Source organism: Microtus pennsylvanicus, chromosome 6 (genome assembly GCF_037038515.1).
Source record: "Microtus pennsylvanicus isolate mMicPen1 chromosome 6, mMicPen1.hap1, whole genome shotgun sequence".
Lineage (NCBI taxonomy): Eukaryota > Metazoa > Chordata > Mammalia > Rodentia > Cricetidae > Microtus > Microtus pennsylvanicus.
In genome coordinates, this window is record NC_134584.1 from 58703358 (window position 1) to 58724501 (window position 21144).

Genomic DNA, 21144 nt, shown 5'->3' on the forward strand with positions numbered 1-21144 from the left:
TGAAATTCAATACCTCATTTTCCAGTAATTCCATTCCTGGGTATATTTCTAAAGAAATAGCAACAAGATCTGGATCTTGAGGAGATATTGTCATAGCCATGTTCACAGCATACTATTCATAACAGATACAGGATGGAATCAGCCATTATGCCCAATAGAGATGAGGAGGATAAATGTGTGATGGTATGTCACTTATCCTTAAAAAGTACAGCCATCCTGAGACATACTTCGACATGGGTGAACCTTGAAGGCATTTTAGTAAATGACATTAGTCAGTTCCTGCAGAGGACCAGGATTGGTTCTTAACACCCATATGGTGGATTACAACCATCTGTAACTTCAATTCCAGGGGATCCAATGCCCTCTCTTGGCTTTCATGGCTCCTGCACATACACAATGAGTGTACATAGACACACACACACACATATAAACAAACAAGAAATATTTTTCTAAAAGGTGGTTCTGGAGCTCAATTGTGGGTACCTGTCTAGTATGCATAAGACCTTGGGTTCAATCTTTTGCACCTAAAAATTATTAAGTTGACAATTTTTATGTTACTTTTTACCATAAATAAAAATATATAGGATTCTTTATTATTAAAAAGAAACCTTAGCTATATTATTTAAATACACTACCCAAGTCTTGAAGTATTACTAGCTAAGTAGTAGTATATTCTAGTGTCTATATGAATAAGCCTAATGCATTTAAGCTATCGTAGAAATTTGTGAACCTCAGGAAAACTTTTTAAAATCATCCCCCACCCCGCTATTTTGTGAATATTTACCATTGTTTATAGTACTGAAGAAAGTGTCAACGGACCGTTCAAAGGATGGTGTTTATACATGTACTGCCTCATCTCCCAGACTCCTTCCCTTCCTCGTTCTGTAGGTTCAGAGCTTCATGCGGGGATGGCTGTGTAGGAGGAAGTGGAAGACCATTGTGCAGGATTACATTTGTTCTCCCCATGCTGAGAGCATGAGGAAGAGAAACCAGATTGTGTTCACCATGGTGGAAGCCGAGACGGAGTACGTGCACCAGCTCTACATCCTGGTCAATGGTTTCCTCCGGCCCCTGCGGATGGCAGCTAGCTCCAAGAAGCCCCCCATTAGCCATGATGATGTCAGCAGCATCTTTCTCAACAGGTGTGTCTTGAAACATCCCTGTTTCAGTCTGAGAAGATGAGGTCTTGCAGATCCATCTGCGTGGTTCTCAGGTTAAGAGGAAGGATGTGATCCTGGAATGGCGTTGTTAGTCTGCGTTTGCATTTCTCTTGAGTCTTGACATCTCACGTTTTCGGTTTGCATCTTCGTTTGACATTTGTGTTCTTGTTACTGTGTGGGGGTATGTACGTGTGGAAGATATTTTCTCTTCCAAGCTGCAGGAGATGGAGTGATTGATGGGACTTTGTGTGCAATTTACACAGAAGCCTTTTAGAAAACATACCAACTAAGATGGCTTGAGAATCCTTGTGGAATTTATTTCTGCAGTGAGTATTTGTAGTGCCCTTTGTGGCGAAGATCAATTAGTGGACAGAGCATAAACTCCCTGCCTTCATGACATTTATATTTTTTGATGTGAGAACAGAAGTGGACAGCAAATGAATGAAAATATGTATCATATTATCCAGCGATCAGTGCTGTGGAAAAATGAAGCAGAGGAAGACGTGGAGGGAGAAAGGCCTGGGTGTTTTGCTTAAATTCTAATTATGTATTTGTTTTTGAGTAGATAATATACTGATATGATTCAAAAGTCAAAACAATGGGAGGGCCTCTTTAAAGCTGCTGTCTCACACTGCCTTCTTCAGGCAGGGCTGTTAGCATTCTGGAAACAGTTATTCAAGCATGCGTGGATAAGGCCGCGGAGGAGACTGTGAGCTGTTTTCTCTGATAGTGGCCATCCAAGCGTGTGGCCCTGGGTTTTTGGCTGCCTTGATGATGTGCTTCCATAAGACTTCTTGATCTAGATCATGAATGGCCAAAACACTGCTGGCATTTAGAATGTGAATGGTAGGCCTCTTGATTGGAAGCTCAGACTGTGAGCTCTTCATACAACCCAGCTTGTTAGCGCCCCCTAGTTCTAGATGGAGAATTGAAGAGGTACATTTGAAATGGGTGGCCACGCAGGGTGCTTGCTGTCATGGCTGCTGTTTAACTGGGTTCCCTTGTCTCTGAAGTGAAGCCTAGGCTGGCCAATTATCTTGAATTTCAGCAGAGCTCATACTTAAGAAAATGCAATTTTCCAAATTGTGTACAGCATTTGTTTCACTTATTTTCTAACTCGGATATCAAAATACAGAGGGGAATGAATGCATCAGTTGGCTAGGGTTCATTGCAGGAAAATACAGAGGGGAATGAATGCATCAGTTGGCCTGGGTTCATTGCAGGAAAATACAGAGGGGAATGAATGCATCAGTTGGCCTGGGTTCATTGCAGGAAAATACAGAGGGGAATGAATGCATCAGTTGGCTAGGGTTCACTGCAGGAAAATACAGAGGGGAATGAATGCATCAGTTGGCCTGGGTTCATTGCAGGAAAATACAGAGGGGAATGAATGCATCAGTTGACTAGGGTTCATTGCAGGAAAATACAGAGGGGAATGAATGCATCAGTTGGCTAGGGTTCACTGCAGCAAAGAGTAGCTGCTCTCTTACTAGAGAATTCCTTTCCTTAGAATTTGTCAGAAGAGCTGGAGGAGGAAAGATCTCCTTGTAATTTTGAATTTAGGAGCATAGGACCATACAGGTGAAACGGAAGCAGATTGGGAGCATCCTGTCCTCCTGACTTAGAGGTTCATCTTGATTTCCTTTGGGTTTCTGAAGCTAAAAGAGATATCATATGGAGGCAGGTACATAGTCCATGATGTTATGGAAGCCTTATGAGACTGGTGTATCATGTATATAGATTGTAAGACTTTAAGCATTTGTTGGGCTTCTCACAGAAACGATACATTATAGTTACTGAATGGTATTGTTTTTCCTTTTTTATAGTGAAACAATCATGTTCCTTCATGAAATATTCCATCAAGGACTAAAGGCAAGGCTGGCAAATTGGCCTACTTTGGTTTTAGGTAAGCCGCTCTTTAAGGATATAAATCCCTGTTGCTTGGCTAGTGTTAGGGTATAGTATGTGTTAATCAGCCTTGGATGTCTAAACTTCGCTGTTATCCCATGGGTTCCCTCTGACACTGGGACTTGTCTTGCTGTCCTGGGCCATGTCTCAGTAGGTATCTGTTGATGTTTTCCCTTGGTCTATCATAATTCATGTGGAACTGGAGTCACATTATCATGCAGGGCAGATTCTACCCAATTTGTCCTCCGGCCAGGTAACTAGGGCCCAAGTCCTATGGTACTAGGCGGTACTTTTCATGGTGACACTCCAGGCACCAAATAGCCATGCTGCCTTCTCTTTTGCAGCTGATCTGTTTGATATTTTGCTGCCCATGCTGAACATTTATCAAGAATTTGTGCGTAATCATCAGTACAGCCTCCAAGTACTCGCCAACTGTAAACAAAACAGAGATTTTGACAAGCTCTTAAAACAGTATGAAGCCAATCCTGCCTGTGAGGGGAGGATGCTGGAGACATTCTTGACCTACCCAATGTTTCAGGTAAGCCACTGGGATGAGACTTCTAAGGCTTTGGTTCTAGCTCAGTGCTACCAACCATATGCCACCAATTATCTTTCTAGTTGTATAGAACAAAATGGAATTTTGGCATTTTTCTAGTGCTGGGGATTGAACCCAGGGCTTTGAGCATTCTAGGCAAAAACTCTACCAATGAGCTACATCTCCAGCCTGGAAAACATTTTTTGAGACAAATAATTGAGAGATGACTTTTTGGGAGCAGTAATTTCTTTTATAGAATGATTCCACACAAATCTCTTTCATGGAGTCTCCACCTCCAGCATGTTTAAAAATATTATTAGGCGCACAGAAATAGGATTCTGTGCAGATGCACCAGTTTGTGCTGGTTGCATAAAAGGTTCTCTGGGACTGGGGTGGCTGCTGGGAAGTATCTGTTTTCAACCCCTCTCCTGCTGCAGCAGGGTTACTGTTGAGTTTCTCTTGGCTGGAACTTTGGAGAACAAAACAAGGCCTTCTTAATCCCACAGGCTCTGGAGACCTCAGAGATAGAAGGCGCTGGCTAGACCTGGGTGTTGTGGGGACCTGGTCATGTGGCCCTTCTCAGGAAAGGCTATACACTGATGTTTGTTCTTGGGGACAAGGGAGCCCCACAAGATGAAATGCATGTGTGTTCTTTCATGCCTTCGGGACTTTCCCATGAAGTACCCTGTCTTGAGGGAGCCCCACAGAGCACAGAATGGGCACAGAGTCTCCTGTTCTTTTGGAAGCTGTGGGCTCTGTTCTTTTGAAGAAGCATTGAGTGTTCCTGTTGTGGAATTTATGGGGCTTTTGACGAGGCCTCCAAATTGTCATGAGGTAAAACGATCCTTCTGACCACATGAGTTGCAGCTACTGGGGAGCACTTGGTCCTGTGGGCAGGCAGCAGTGACCCTGGATAACCATTCTGGAGTCACAGGGGGAAACATTTCTGTGGTCCGTAATTGCTTGTCTTAAAGTTTGTCGGTGCTACTCGGAACCTTGGAAGTGGCCATGGTAGTTCTTAAAAAACAAAAGGCTGCCTTTGAAAACACTTAAGAGTAGTGGAACTTCATAACTATAACATACACACACATATAGGTATATATATCCATAGGTATACACACACATATATTGTATATATATGTATATACGCACACACATATATTGTGTGTATATATATATACATATGTATACATGCACACACACACACACACACACACACACACACATATATATATATATATATATATAATGTAACTATTTTGATTGAACTCTTTGCCTCACTGAGGAAATATTTCTCAAGAAAACAACAAGCTTTTATTTTACTGTATGCACACAGATGGAATTTCAGGTTTTAGGGACAGTGAAGTGCCTCACAACTATGTTACTCTTCTGTGATGCTATTTGCGTTTTCAGCAGTGACCTCTAGGCTAGGGTTCAGTACCCTAAACCACATCCACCAGCAGTCACAGGTCAGGTGGGGGCAAAGGTAGAATAGTTTAAAGCGCACGAAGCTCCCTCCGCTCAATGTTTCTTCCATGTGCTTTTTAATTCCACTAGTTGTGATCTCCTCAGGGTTTTAAATTGGAGGAACTTCATTTGTATCATTGACATGGCCTGTCAATGCAGTAGCCACGACTAAACATTTTGACTCACTTGGAGGTATCCCATCATGTCAGAGAAGAGCATGGAGCTGGAAGTCTTTTTTTTTTTTTTTTGGAAGGGTTTTCAAGACAGGGTTTCTCTATGTAACAGTCTTAACTGTCCAAGAACTAGCTCTTGTAGACCAGGCTGGCCTCGAACTCACAGAGATCTGCCTGCCTCTGCCTCCCAAGTGCTGGGATTAAAGGTGTGCACCATCACCACCAACAGAGCTTGGAGTCTTGATGAGACCTGATGTCTCACTTGGCCTTCTCTCTCCGTGACAGTGTCACTATGCTCTGATAGGGGCAACTGAGCTCTGCTGATCTTCAGATCTCTGGCTGTGATCCTGGGTGTGTGGATGTTCAGGCTGGGAAACCATGCCATATTGTGAGGAGTCTAGGGTGACCTAGAACCTCCTCCTCAGCTCCAGACTGTGGAGCTCTAAGTCCCAAAACTGAGTTGAAGGATCAGATAGTGATGGTCTTTGACTTTTTCTCTGGTGAGCTAACTCAAAGCTTTTGAGGCCCATTTGTCTAGAAGAATATTCAGACTTAGAGAATTCAGTCAGAATTATCCCAATTTCAAGGAATAAACAAATGAAAATAATTTTGAATAATCCAAGAAGAGAAATTATTGGAGATTGCTGCCCATGGACCTTGGTTTTCTTGGGGTCTACCCTTTGGCTTCCTCACTGGAATGTCCTCCTGGTACTTTCTATGGTTTCTGTTTTTATTATATTCACGCATCTTCATATTCTTTACTTATATTTCTAGTTCCCCATGCACCTACCCTGATAAGAGGGTTTTTTTTTTGTTCTTTTTTTTTTTATCCTGATCCTCCTGTTTCCCCAAGTCCACCCTCCTTCCCTTCTACCTTTTCTCTCCCCATCTCCCCTAACCCCCATCCCACCCCACCCCCAAGATCCCACTTTTCCCCCCGGCAATTTTGTCTACTTCCCTTATCCAAGAGGATAACTATATGTTTTTCCTTGGGTTCACCTTCTTACTTAGCTTCTTTAGATTCGCCTATTGTAGACTCCGTGAACCCTATTTATGGCTAGAAACCAATTATGAGTGAGTACATCCCATGTTCGTCTTTTTGGGCCTGGGATACCTCACTCAGGATAGTGTTTTCTATTTCCATCCATTTGCATGCAAAATTCGAGAAGTCATTGTTTTTTACCGCAGCGTAGTATTCTAGTGTGTATATATTCCATACTTTCTTCATCCATTCTTCCATTGAAGGGCATCTAGGTTGTTTCCAGGTTCTGGCTATTACAAATAATACTGCTATGAACATAGTTGAACAAATGCTTTTGACATGTGATAGAGCATCTCTTGGGTAAATTCCCAAGAGTGGTATTGCTGGGTCCAGGGGTAGGTTGATCCCGAATTTCCGGAGAAACCGAAACACTGACTTCCACAGTGGTTGCACAAGATTGCATTCCCACCAGCAATGGATGAGGGTACCCCTTCCTCCACAGCCTCTCCAGCAAAGGCTATCCTTGGTGTTTTTGACTTTAGCCAATCTTACAGGTGTAAGATGATATCTCAAAGTTGTTTTGATTTGCATTTCCCTGATCGCTAAGGAGGTTGAGCATGACCTTAAGTGTCTTTTGGCCATTTGAACTTCTTCTGTTGAGAATTCTCTGTTCAGTTCAGCGCCCCATTTTTTAATTGGGTTAATTAGCATTTTAAAGTCTAGTTTCTTGAGTTCTCTATATATTTTGGAGATCAGACCTTTGTCTGTTGCGGGGTTGGTGAAGATCTTCTCCCAGTCAGTAGGTTGCCTTTGTGTCTTAGTGACAGTGTCCTTTGCTTTACAGAAGCTTCTCAGTTTTAGTAGGTCCCATTTATTCAATGTTGCCCTTAATGTCTGTGCTTCTGGGGTTATACCTAAGAAGCGATCGCCTGTGCCCATCTGTTGTAGGGTATTGCCCACTTTCTGATAAGAGGGGTTTTTGTCAAGGCTGGTCCACGACAGGTCTCCCCGAGGAGAAACCGTCTGAAAAACTAGAAGGAAGTACTCTTCCTAGAAACTTGAAGGTTTTTCTTCTTGGGCTCATCCAGTCCTTGTCTTTCTTCTCTTCATGGTCCCTTACTAATGGGTGAAATCAACATGAGGGTGTTTGCACTCTCAGAGGATCTGGGATGTAGCTTCTCCCCTTGCAAATCCTGAGAAGCCGTAGGTCCTTCCAAGCTTTGGCCTTGCTCCTTGGTAGTGCTGGACATACCCCTACCCATGATCCCTGCAACTGTGGAAGATGTGAATCTCCTTGACATTGCCAGAGGCCCTCTGGCCCAGACATTTACATGGGCTGAATATGCAGGCAGAAGCTGGCGCCTGGCCAGAAGAAGGGGCAGGAAGAGATTAGAATTGGAAGCTTTTATCCTGTAGCTTGTGCATGATGGGAGACAGAAGGTGACAGAGTCATGCCCCCTTTTTGTTACAGAATTTTAACCCAAGACCCTATACAAAACAATTACTCTGCTTCTGGTTTCCATGCCCAGCTTTTTTGGGGCTTTTGTTAAGTCAGTTGCTGCTTTGAACTATGAAAACAGTGGGAATTGTAGACTTGGGATGATTCAGCTAGAACTAGTAAGTCTTATTGTTACCAGGCAATTTGTTACAGAAATAACAGAGTCATTAAGATTTTATTTAGCAAACACAGTGGCTCGGTTGGTAGCATTTGGTGCTGTTCGAGCGGTCTCCAGGAGCTTGTCTGCTTATCTGGATGTGCGTGTGTTGAGAGTCCACAGGTGAACCAGTCATGACGTCTGCGCCTTCCAAGAACGATTCTAGAGGATGTGCTCCAGGGAGGAGGCGCTCACTGCTCTAGCTAGCTACTAACCAAAACAGGAGAACAAGCTAATTAGAGTCTGGACAGGGACGAGTATTTGTTCCTTTATTGAAAGTAGAAATCTGATTCATTTCGATAGCTGCTGAGGCTGCTAGATGTTTTCTGGAACTCTCTGCAGCAAGCTCTTGACTCCAGCGACAAGCTCTTTGCAGTCGCTCACTTCTTAGCTGAGCCTCCCTTGCCTGCTCTCAGCCGGAGCTAGCATTTATTCATTCCTGGACCGGAAAGTGGAAGGGGCCAGTTACCGAATTCAGCTCCATCCTCTTGAACCTTAGCCAAAGAACTCTTTAAAATAGATTTAGCTAATGGAGGAGGAGCATGAAGCCATCTACTAAACATAGTTTTGTGGGGTTTCAGTGCATAGTAAGTAGTGAGGCCCACCCACTCCGGATTCGTTAGGAAAAAATGAGAATATTAGCAGTTGATGGCTTGATTTTTCTGTGGAAGTACTAACTTTTAGTGTAGTTTTAGCCATTGTGGGATTGTGGGAGTGTAAGCACCTGTATCCTGGGAGTCTTTTCCATGTGATATGGTATCAGAGGATGCTTTGGTAAGAAGTTCATAGAAATCTTCCTTCATCTCTCCTGCAGTGAGAAGGTCTCTTATTTCCTGCCGTTCCCTCACCATGGGATCTGCCTGTGTTTCCTGAGACCTTGATTCCACTTTTGAGCTACAGTTAATGTCGGTGCTAATATTGGCTGTTGCCTGTTTAAGTGCATAAAGGAGGCACCCGTGAGTGAAGAGAAAATAGCCCCACGATGATCCCACAAGTGGACAGCAAAGACTCATCCACAGATAGGGTCACCAGTGCTAAGACAGAAGGGACAAGCTACACACAGAGTTCTGGGAAGCCGCTTTTCTGTCCTAAGGTCTACCCTAGATAAGTTACTGGACCTCCCTGCAGTTTCTTTCCTTTCTTGGCAAGTGGAGAACCAATTTTTATGTTGCTGGAGGAGTGGACATGTCCACAGAGCTCAGAGTTCTCCTGGGCCCACAGAAAGTGGAATCTTGGAGTTGGTTGCCCACACGCGTCTTGCTGAAGTCTACTTCCCTGCTTTCCAGGAGGCTGTTTTAGGAGCACAAAGGAGAGAAAAATATGTTGAGTCTATAACTTGCGTTAAGTCTCTTTGGTTTACTAAAAGTCTCATATGGCTGGTGGAGTTTTGCCTTTTGCAGAATTAAATAAATAACCTAGTTAAATGACATTTGAAGTGAGAAGAAATAGGATCAGAATGTCGATACAGGCGAACATGTCCTGCTGGATTTAGGTGTTAAAGAGAGTGTGGTCAGGTCCGTCTGTTTTTAAACGAGCGTGTAAGCAGACAGCAGACCTTTAGCAAGAGACTCAGGTGACTGATGACAGCAATATCTGCTTCCCCATGACCCAGTCTGCAGAAGCTCTGCTTCAAACATGCACACTTACTTGCAAATGGAAACAATGGCTCCTTTATACTCCGTTTATTCGTTTATGACAAACTTTTATTGCATTTTTGTTATAGACTTTTCTGGTGTGTAAGGTTTGAAGCTCAGTTGAATCTATATGTATCCCTAGGAAATCTTGAGAACCTTTAGAATTATAAGAGTAGGGATGAGCTTCTCTGAGGGTGACGTCCCAGTAGAGTGTGCCCCATGCCATCTGTCTGGACCTCTTTTTCACACTCACCTGTGTATGTATTTAGATCCCCAGGTATATCATCACTCTGCACGAACTCCTGGCTCACACCCCCCATGAACACGTGGAGAGGAAAAGCCTAGAGTTTGCTAAGTCAAAGCTGGAGGAACTGTCCAGGTATGCAGGGAACTTGTGGGAAGGGGTCAGACTGGAAAGAAACAGCATGGTCGCCCCCTGGGTAAACCCGGTGGCATGTGGCTTTCAAGAGAGGAAATGCCAATGGTAGCTCCAACTTCTTAGATTCATCTTAGAGTGTAAGAGATGGCACCGAATCACTATTCACGTTCATTTTAGTCAAGACAAGACACCTTTGAAAAGTTCTCATAGTATGTGAGTTTGTGTAGCTGAGATCAGGTAGAGTTTGGTTAAGTTTACAAATGTTCACTTCTTTTATTTTTCCATCAAAATAGAAAAAAAATGACTTCCTGTTGCATTTTTGTATTCAGATTTTGCAAGAAGCGGGTGAATGGCCAGGCTGCCCCCAATGCTATTGAGATTAAGTGTGACAAGTAGAGTAACAGCCTCTATCTTAGTGCCTCTAATGTTGAAGGTGACACTTCAGCATCAACCAAGGGAGTCATCTGTAAAATGCTGGGTCTCTTTCCTGTCGCACTCAAAGCAAGCCTTGCCACTCCCTGATTGCTGGTCCCCTTACCTTTTGCAATCTGCTCACACACTGTGGCCTTGCTTTAGGCTGTGGCTGGCTGAAGCTGGAGGTCAGTCTTCCCTCACTCTCTTGGTTAAATTCCAAGCATGTCAGGTGGCGCCATCTTTGCCTATCAGCTAGAGCCAGAGCTAAAGTTTCTGACTGCGATGTTCTCTGCATTGTGTCCCATAGAGTCATGCATGACGAAGTCAGTGACACTGAGAACATCAGGAAAAACCTTGCCATTGAAAGGATGATAGTGGAAGGTTGTGACATTTTGCTGGACACCAGCCAGACTTTCATCCGCCAAGGTAAGACCTGTTGATCTGACCCTCTACTCACGTGATCGGTTCCTGTCATAGTTATCGCTGGCAGATGCGGGGGCGCTCCGGAGCAGGCCTATGTGTTTGGTGCCGTCAGTGCAGGAGATCCCTGCGGCCTTGACCAGGGCTGTGGTTGAGGCCCACCTCTGCGCTATTTCTTTTCAGGGGCCATGAAAAACAGCAATACAATAAGAGTTAAGCATGAGAGGGGCAGTAAATCACATTCTGGCTGGACGCCTCTCCTCAGCGAACCGGACGTTCTCTACAGCTCCAAGGAGGACAGGTCTGTCTGGCCAGTCAGAATGGCAGTGCCAGATGGTGATGCTATCCAGGCAAAGGCTCAGGAGACACCAGAGTTCCTCAAAGCCCGAGCCCATAAGAGTGGAGACAATGTCCGAAGTGAATGCAGCTGTCTCCAGTTGCCTTTTCTCACTGGCACTTCTGATTTAATTCAGTCAGTAACTCCAGTTACCAGGCGGAAAGGTCCCTGACCGGCTTTGGAGCTGGGGAAGCTATCCCATGTGTGGTGTGTGCTCTGTGAGGGGCAATACCTGATCAGTTAAGCATCAGGAGAGATGAAGTTGTGTCACAGACGTTGGAGAGGGACCAGCCTGGTGACGCACATTCCTCCTCAGCTCTTATTTCAAAGCACAAGAAGTAGCCACATCCCAAATGCTCTCAAGTGCTCCGATGCCTGGGGAAGGAGAGCATGCTTCACATGCTGGGTCTGAGTCATCGGAATGCTCTGCCATACATCTTTATAGTTTGGGAATTGCCGCGGATTGAAACATAAACTTGGAACTTGAATTCATCTTTAGTGCTGCTTCTGGTCATAGTGTGCCCATATCATTTGAAGCTATTACTGTTTCCTTCCATAATATTCTCCTTAAAATATGGTTGCCTCATCAAATAAGACATTATGCAGTCCACATTATTATTTATTTTTGCCTAGAATACTTCCATAAATTGGAACATGCCATTCTATCTTCTGTTGTTTATTTACATGAAGAGACGCTACACATCTACTAAATTTGGGAAGTATATTTCAGGGATTATTCCATTTCCCATTCTTGACACTACACACCAGCTTTCCTTAAGGTGACAGTAGAATACAATGCCAACAACGCCAGACCTTTCCAGTTCCTGTCCTGTTCCTCTGTGTGGACTGGGTCCCCATGGTGGCTGACTCTCTGCCTCAAGGTACATTGCCTTCCTGGGCCTTCACCTGTGTCTCCCCTACTGGGGAGTGGGAAAGACCTACTCTGCCTCTTTTGTGCCTATGAAAGGTCTACTTAACCTAACAACTCCAGGACAGATAAGAAGTCTTCTGAAGTTTTCTCGTCTTCCCATCCACTTTGCCTCAAGTTACAACAAATTAACTAACGAATTGTCTATCTATCTTCTTCATGGTCAAGGCATTTTCCTCATGAAGCATGGGTTTTTGTCCTGTGTGAAGATATCTATCTGCATGCCTCTCTCCCCTGGTAACCACAAGCTCTGAGAGGTAGCATCCCTGAATTCTCTTTGCCTCCCTTTGTCTATTAAAGCTACTGGGAAAGGATACGTTGAGGCAGACTGAATAAATTTATTTGATTGAAGTTGTAAGACATTTATTTTGTATTTTTCTTGTACTTAGAGTTCTCTGAAAATGTCTCCTGATCGACCTGTACTTTTTAACTAACCATGGACAAGAGACCTTCTGTAACTCACATACGATTTCTGAACTATATACTTTTGATTGAACAGGGTTATTAGCCACATGCACTCAATGCATATATAAAAGTAGGTCCTTGTGAATCTGAAAAAACCCATGAATAATAAAATGTGTTTGGGGGGGTCAAATGCATTGAACAAGTCACACCTTTTTGGTTACATTTTAAGAAGTAAAAGTCATATACTGCTTCACGCTTGAAGCCACATCCATACATTATTCGTTCTGCTATATGTTACATCTTAGGCAGGGTCAGCCATGATTGCCTAAAGTGTTACTGTTACAGCAATGTCCATGTGGTAAGTTACTTCACAGTGTCTTGCTGCTCTTGCTGTGTGTTTGATCTGGTTAGTCTATTTAGGAATTATTTAATAAAGGTTGTTTCTAAATATCAGAACTTAATCTAAAATTATAAAATTATCAATTATAATAGGAAATTTTTTATTTTTTTCTTCAGTTTCTCCTATTAGCACGTTTACTAGTCTCAACAGGCTTTAACACCCATAAAACACACTATAAGAGTATTATTCATTAAACTATCAAGGGTCTTTATTTCCTACTAAATTGACTGCAATTGATTTTTAATGGTGGGCTAGTATTTTTGTTAATTGTTCTGAGGGGCAGTAGAAGCTCCATTTCAATTTATACATACTCGCATCTGTACACATGCACTTTCAACTTTATGATTTCCAGGAAAAAAAATGAATCACCCCGTTACTCAGTAAGGTCTCCTCAGAGTAAGAAAGTACAGCCCAAAGCACAGTGGCTCTACCATCTCAGACACCAAGATCACCCATCCGAATATTACTGTTCATAGTTTCACTGCAGAGTAGGTTCAGAATAGAGGCATTGGCCTATCTTGGGGGCCATCCCATGGGAATTAATGATGGAAGACTCAGACGTCTTCCACAGGTTGACCTTAGCTGTTAGCTACCCAGGGATCAGGATGCTAAGAACAGAGCCCAGCAGTGGTCTGATATGGAGGCTGTGGCCGTCATTTCCCTAAGATGTGTCTAACTTGCATTGATTAGAGAGGAATCTTTTTTGAAAGTCACACAGCCGGGTTGAAATGTGTCAAACACAAGATGGAATGTGAGAAAACAACGTAAAGCACAGTTTTGAAGCGTTTTATTTTATAAAGTAGTTAGCTTTAAAGTAGTCATGGGATTTCTCGCTTCTCTTGCAGCTGAGTAGATTTCCGTCTACATCTAATGTAGATAGGCTTCTATTTGGTGGTAGTTACAGTTATTAGTGTATGGTTGCCAAGGAAACTTTTTTAAACCACAAAACTGAAATTCACAATGATCATTAATAGATATGCTAACCACAAATGTTGTAATTTTGGACTTAGAAAATTGCTTAAAATGCTAGAAGTATTTGCCAATGAACATACCATTACAGAGTTTTCACTGACTTGGTTACAGCTTTTCTGGAAATGGCCCCGTGACCCATTTGTCCACACAGACACTTACCTGAGGCCCCCTTCCACTCACCCTGACTAAGGGAACTCCATAGGACTACCTGTCTTAGTCCCCTCCTTGCCTTCAAGTTCCAGTTGTCTATGATCCACACCTATGTGCACCCTTAGGAGAGTTACTCAGCCTGGGGGTTTAATTCCAAACCCCAGTCTCATGAATTCCAACCCTGTGCTGCAGTTGCTTGCTAAGCTTCCTGCCTTTTGCTTTCTCCACACCTCCTCGACTTCTCAAGTTTAATTCTTTGCTACAGGAGCTGTCTGTCAGTTTGCTCCCGCCCACCTCACCTCCTCCAGTTACTCCCCTCTTGTCCAACCCTTCCCTGGAGTCAAGCCTCCTCTCGGCCCTTTGTTCCCCACTCCTACAGCCTCCCCCAAGACTGGTTCCTTGCTATTCTTTAAGCCCAGAAGAGCTGCCTACTTTCTGTCTGTCAAGCATCCCACCTAATCACTCTCCCAAATAGATGATGTGAGATCAGGGCATGGAAACTCGGGTCCTGGATGCCTCGCCAGCTCCGGTAATGGGAAGCTGCAATTTGAAACATTCACTAGCTAATGTTAATCTGGTGATTTTGTGACTCACCTGGTTTTATTGCCTTAGGTATATATTTCTTTATATAAAAAGCTTTAGGATTTTTCTCACTTTTCATTATAGAGCTAATCTGGGCTTCACTAAAAAGACAGAAAACATGAAGAACAATAAGGTTGTTTCTCTGAGAGCTGCCTCTGATAATCATTAAGGATTGACTATGTACTTTGTGCTTCTTGTGGGTTCAGGAGAGTTCATATAGGGCTGACCAGTGTAGTGGATTACACTGGTGATTACTGGCTCCAGTGATTTTCAGAAGTTAGAACCGAGGTGTTTGCAAAGATCTCGGTGCTTTGTGGTTGATATTTAATAGACTGGAGCTTTCTTTTTAGGACTGGGGAAATTTCTACTAGAGTGCAGTCTGCGGGTGATTAGAAGCATTCCCAGATAGTCTATAAATAAAGTCTGTGCATCACTTCTCCCATCCAAGTACTAACCAGGCCCAACCCTGCTTAGCTTCCGAGATCAGATGAGATCAGGTGCGTCAGGGTGCTATGGCCACAGATGCCTCACTTCTCATACTGACCAGAGCACAGCTTTGCTCTGGGTGGGGCTTGTGCTCCATTTAGGTTCCACAGATGCATTTTAATCACACTTCTTTGTATTTCTTTTTTATTAGCATATATTAATTGTACAGAATGGGTTTTTTTTTTGTATAGACATAATTTAAATCCAGTGAAATAGCTTCCTCTAAGATAGCCCTTAATTAAACTGCATTATAAAATTGACGTATTTTTACAGGATACATGTGTTACACCATCTATTTTAAAGTAGATATTAATATGCTTTTTATTTTATTTATTTGTTTCAGAAAGGATAAATTTGACTTAATTTGATCAAACTGCCATATTATTATCTGTACTTATACAATGTATAAATTTACTCAGTCAGATCATAGATGGCATCAGCTTCTCAATGCTTTGATTTTAAGCTGGCCTTCTTTCAAACTTAGGTTCTAGTTTATAGATGAAGAAACGAGTCGAAATTGTTTCATAACAATGCCAGGAACAGCTTGTCCCTTAAAATACAACACGTTTCTTCGGTTGACGAGAGGAACGAGATCCATTTGTTCCAAAGGCACACCAAATACATCCTTGGTATTTTGGGGGAACAGATCCTTGTGTGTATTGCCAAGGGCATGGTCCTCGCCAGATTGTAATTGCTGTCTGTTCTTCACTTTCCTTCTCCAGGTTCTCTTATTCAGGTACCTTCCGTCGAGAGGGGGAAGCTTAGCAAAGTTCGTCTGGGCTCACTATCTTTGAAAAAGGAAGGCGAGAGACAGTGCTTCTTGTTTACGAAACACTTTCTAATTTGCACCAGAAGTTCGGGGGGAAAGCTGCATCTGCTCAAGGTACGGGTTTTCCGTGGCAGTTTCATTTGTCTTCCCAGTGCTGAAGAGGTGTTGAGGTTAATTTGATTCTGGCTTTCCAGTGCCCGCTCTTGTCATGAAGCAGATTGCAATTGTGCAGGGAGGGGCAGTGTGTGCCTACCAGCTCTGGTATTCACTTCGTTGTTATCTGGATTCAAGGTAACAGAGATTTATTTTAAGTGTGCATCATCCTAAAGAAGCATTATTAAAATCAAAATCTAGGCAAAATTATTATTACTTGACAACCACTGGGCTGTAGATATCTTGTCCGTTCACCGTAGAACACTCGCTGGTGAGATATTTGGCAACCGCTGTTTTATCTCACTATGTATCGGAGCCATCAAACCGTGGCCTGAAGCTTACTACCTGTTCATCGTGATAACACTTTATTTGCACACAACCACTCATGCCCACGGCTGCTGAGGTTGCACACCTGAGGAGTCAGGATAGAAATGATGTGACCTAAAGAGCCCAAAATGTTTCCTCTCTGACCTTTCGTAGGAGAACTTTGCCAACTTGTTTATTTATCTTCTGTTGTTGCTGTAAACCTTTATTCCCTGGGCCAGCGAGATGGCTCAGCAGATAGGACGCCTGTCACCAAGCCTATGATGGGTGTTCAGTTCCCGGGACTCACGTGGTAGAAAGAGGACAGAGTCCCACCAGTTGCCTTCTGACTTCCTCACATGTACCACAGAATTGCCCCTCGTACACGCATATGCACAGTAAATAAATTCTAAAACAAATTTTAAAAATATTACTCACATCATGACCATGGCCTTCTAGTTCCTAAGATACTTCCTGGCTGGCCAATTCGCACTGCTGGGCCACGGTGGCTCTCTGAAGTCACTGTGGTGCCATCTAATCTCCCACAGATGGCTTTAACAAATTTTATAAGTGGTGGGGGCAAGAGTGCGAGAGAGGGAAGTATTTAAAGTTGAATGGTTTTAATTTATTTGTTCTGCTTAGTCTTGAACTCTGTGGACAATTGTTTATGACGTGGAATTTGCCATCCGCGGCAATCTGAATATTAACAAAGCAGGACTCCCCAGTCTGCACAAGGCTGCCTGCCCCTTCATCGCTGTTTGTTTCCAGACAGGTGGAGTCCTCTCTCTCATAGAGTGCACGCTGATTGAGGAGCCCGACGCAAGTGACGATGACTGTAAGTGACAGCACATCTCTTGGGACAGCGGTAGGATTAGAACAGCCAGATTCTGTAGATCTTCGTGTTTTAGAGCTAAGGAGGGCTGTCTATGGAGGCAGAAGCGATTTGAGGGCGGATTCTCTGGAGCCATTTCTCTGTTGTAGCCCGCTAGCCTGGTTGAACTGCCTTTGAGAATTGATATTCTGCATAGCTTGCCTCATGACGGTGGCTTTTCAAGAGCAGGCAAAAAAGAAAGGGGGGTTGAATTAAACCAGGATTTCTACACATGATCGAAATGAAACATAAACCAGCCAAGTTGCTTGGAGTTGCCTTCTGCCCTCAGCTCTCCAGCAGCGCATGCGCTAGTCCTTCCGCGTGCTCCGGAAGCACATTGTTGAAATGAGAGCCTGGGCTCGAATGCACGTGGGTCCCAGGAAGGAGGCTGGACGTGAGGAGCTATGATTCATATCTCCTTGCATTCACATGTAATCATATGGTTTATGTGTATTGAAGCCAAAGGTTCTGGCCACATGTTTGGACATCTGGATTTTAAAATAGTAGTGGAGCCTCCTGATGCTGCCCCTTTCACTGTGGTCCTGTTGGCCCCTTCTCGCCAGGAGAAAGCTGCATGGATGAGCGACATCAGTCAGGTAACTGAATAGCTTCTTTCCTGGTTTGCAAAAGTTTTCAGTGTAAACATTTAGTGAGAATTTCTAGAAGAACCATGTGCCTCCAAGTTGCTGTGCTTAGTGCTACATTGCTACCCAGTGTGATAGGTGGTTAGCATTTTGTGGTTGTTCTTTCTTTGTTAATGTTTATTTAAAGTGCGGTAAATATGATCAAGGCCTTGCTCAGTCATCATCAGAAAAGCTTCCTCCTGAAGCAGATGGGAACAAATACAGAGATCCACAGGCAGACATTATTCAGAGGGTAAGCTTTCCGCTAAATGGGATGTCTCCACCAAATCCCTTCCCTCGGGGCTCAGAGACAGGGAATGGAAGATACCAGGAAAACAAGGCCTCTAAATCAGCATGAACAAGGCTCATAAGAACTCACAGAGACTGCAGCACACACAGGATGTACTGGTCTGCACCGGGTCCACTACAAACGTATTATGACTCCCAGTTTAGCGTTTTTTTTTTTTTTTGGTGGGATTCTTCAGCGTGTGAATGTGTGGATCTCTGTTTCTTGGACCTTCCCTTGTTCTCTTCCTTATGTTTATTTCTTCTGTTTAATTCTGAAGTGTGAGTTTTTGTTCTGTATCATTGCATTTTATTTTATTATTTAAAAACACAATTGCATTGTAATTCCCGGGATTTCTGCACTAGCTGCAACTGTGTTGAACAGTGCTGGAACTGTCCTGGTAGCAATTTCCTTCCCAGAGATGCTAATGACTTTTGCTTCTCTGTTTCTGAAGCAGGAAAGTGATGAGAGATAGGAGAACAGGTATCAAGGGCTGTGGCGAAAAGTTGCAAAGAACGACAGGAGGCAGCATCGACAGGATGAAATCTGGGATAACTTCCTGCATCTTGTGTAGAAAAAAAATTAGAGAGCTGGGTGGCTCCAAGGCTCAGGCAGGAGATCGATGAGTTTTTTTCAGGCAATGACATCACCTGGAAATGTTAGACTGCTCACAGCTGGGCTTGAGTTCTGCTCCGCAGGAATTCTGGCTCCATGTCCCAAGGTGGGGGGAAAACTGTAGAATTGAGTGAAGGGCAGTGGTTTGCACCTGTAATCTCAGCTCCACAGGAAGCGGAGGCAGGAGGATTGCTGGAATCTAAGAGTCCCAGACCAACCTAGGCAATTAAGCAAGAACTCATTTCTAAGCTAATTAGTTAATTAATTGATTCTATCTTTAATTAGCATTCCACATTGACTTCCAAACTTCTCATTTGAAGAAGATTAGGGCAAATGGCAAAGGGATTCATCGTCGGGTTCGTTGCCTTCTGTTTTTCTGAGGCGTTTGTGGTAATTCTCTCCTAAGAGGCGAATGGAAGCTGTACTAAGGTCCCAGTTCTTAGGCTCCCTAAACTTTGCAAGTGACTAAATACTGATAGAGCAGTCGACAATGCATGACCATAGCTTTTATTGGTTAATGCATTTCCTAGTTCCACCATCATTCTACCCGCATAACAGTGTCTTCAAAAGAAAACAGAAAGAAATACTGCGGGCTTCGTTGTGCAGGTCAGAATGGGGTTTGGAAATCTACCTTTGTCAACGTTACTTAGCTGCATGGAGTTGGTGCTCAGACATCAGCCAGGACTTTTTGTTGGGGCTAAACACACTGCAGGGGTTACCTGTCTACCTCTCAGACTGTTTTCATGGTGGGAAAATAGTTAAAAGAGAAGCTGCAACTCTTCAGGCTTCCAAGTGGATGAAAATTTGAGATCTTCCTTACTATTTTTTTGAACAAAATTGCATTCTTATGGTGGTTAATTAATTCTTTTATTTATATTATATATTATATTATTATATTATTTTATTTATATCCAAGCTGCATTAATACTTCAGTGAGCCTCTCTTATTTGTAAAGAATCAGTAAGCTTATTAAACTCTAGATCATTCATTGATATTTTTCAAAGACTTACTGAGGAATATGCAACCAGGTATGGTTCAGATATGGGGATATGGTATTAAGACTGATTTTTTAAATCAATCTTCTTTACTCTCATTTTACATTCCAATCCCAGTTCCCACTTCTCCCCTCCTCCTGCTCCCTCTCCTCTCCCCCACCACACCCTCCATCCACTCTTCAGAGAGGGTAAGGCTGCCCATGGGAAGTCACCAAAGTCTAGCACATTGCTATGAGGCATAACCAAGGCCCTCCTCACTATATTTAGGCTGAGCACATTATCTCTTCAAAGAGAATGGCTCCAAAAAGCCAGTACAAGCAGTAGGGATAAATCCTAGTCTCACTGCCAATGGTCCCACAGTCTGTCCCAGACATAAAAATGTCACCCACATTCAGAGGGCCTTGTTTGGTCCTCTGCTGGTTCCCTGGCTGTCAGGCTGGAATCAGTGGGTTCCTATTAGCTCAGGTAAGCTGCATCAGTGGGTATCCCCATTATGGTCTTAACCCCCTTGCTTGTGTTCTCACTCTTCCCTCTCTTCAACTGAACTTTGGGAAATCAGGTCAGTGTTCCACTGTCGAGTTCTGCCTCTGTTTCCATCAGTTGCTGGATGAAGGTTCTATGATGACAATTAGATATTCATCCGTCTGACTAAAAGGCAAGACCAGTTCAGGTACACTCTCCACAATTCTTTAGGATCTTAACTAAGTACATACTTGTGGAATCCTGGGAATCTCCCTAGTGCCAAGTTTCTTGCTAGCCCCATAGCCTCAGTCAAAATATCTCTTTCTTTGCTCTCTCTCTCTCTCTCTCTCTCTCTCTCTCTCTCTCTCTCTCTCTCTCTCTCTCTCCTTTCCCCATCTCTACCATCCTGTTCCCTCAAGTTCTCCTCCCTTTTCTCCTTCACCCCTTTCTTTCAGTTTATTTGTATGGTGGATTAGATTGATAGATTTTTGTATGTTGAACCATTCCTGCATCTGTGGGATGAAGCTAACTTGATCGTGGTGGATGATTTTTCTGATGTGTTCTTAGATTTGGTTTGTCAGTATTTTATTGAGTACTTTTGCATCAATGTTCATGAGGAAGACTGGTCTGCAATTCTCTTTCTGGGCCGAGTCTTTGTGTGGTTTCAGTATTAGGGTAACTGTAATCTCATAAAAAGAGTTTGCCAGTGTTCCTTCTGTTTCTCTTATGTGGAATAATTTGAGGAGTATAGGTAAAGACTGATTCTTAAGGCAGAAAAGAAAGTAAATCACTGAGTAAATACACTTTGATAGTGTTATGAAGCCAAGAAGTATACAAAGATGGCGAAGAGGAAGAATAGACAGATGGTTTTCCAGCGCTTCAGTCTTTTTATGATGTTTCCAGGTGTGGTTGACTATAGTTCCCTGACCTTCCCTATGGTGTCTAGTGTGCATATGGGAAAGATCCCCAGAGTTCATGACTGACTCTGTGTCTGGTCTTTTAAAAGATGGGACCCAAACTTTTGCCTGCTACAAGTATTCAAGTGATACCTTCTTTCTACTTAGACTTACGTTAGCTGCG

At 43.2% G+C, this 21144-nt stretch overlaps 1 protein-coding gene across 3 annotated transcripts in view; it reads left to right on the forward strand.

Annotated features, from left to right (window-relative positions):
• The window catches only part of Rasgrf2 (Ras protein specific guanine nucleotide releasing factor 2), a 215188-nt gene that overhangs the window by 78999 nt on the left and 115045 nt on the right, over nucleotides 1-21144 (forward strand). For all 3 annotated transcript variants that reach the window (XM_075976335.1, XM_075976336.1, XM_075976337.1), the window contains exons 5-12: nucleotides 889-1142; nucleotides 2987-3066; nucleotides 3413-3606; nucleotides 9784-9893; nucleotides 10615-10733; nucleotides 15710-15870; nucleotides 16981-17047; nucleotides 17543-17679. In XM_075976335.1, the coding sequence (XP_075832450.1) occupies nucleotides 889-1142; nucleotides 2987-3066; nucleotides 3413-3606; nucleotides 9784-9893; nucleotides 10615-10733; nucleotides 15710-15870; nucleotides 16981-17047; nucleotides 17543-17679 (1122 nt within the window). The remainder of the gene's footprint in view (nucleotides 1-888; nucleotides 1143-2986; nucleotides 3067-3412; nucleotides 3607-9783; nucleotides 9894-10614; nucleotides 10734-15709; nucleotides 15871-16980; nucleotides 17048-17542; nucleotides 17680-21144) is intronic.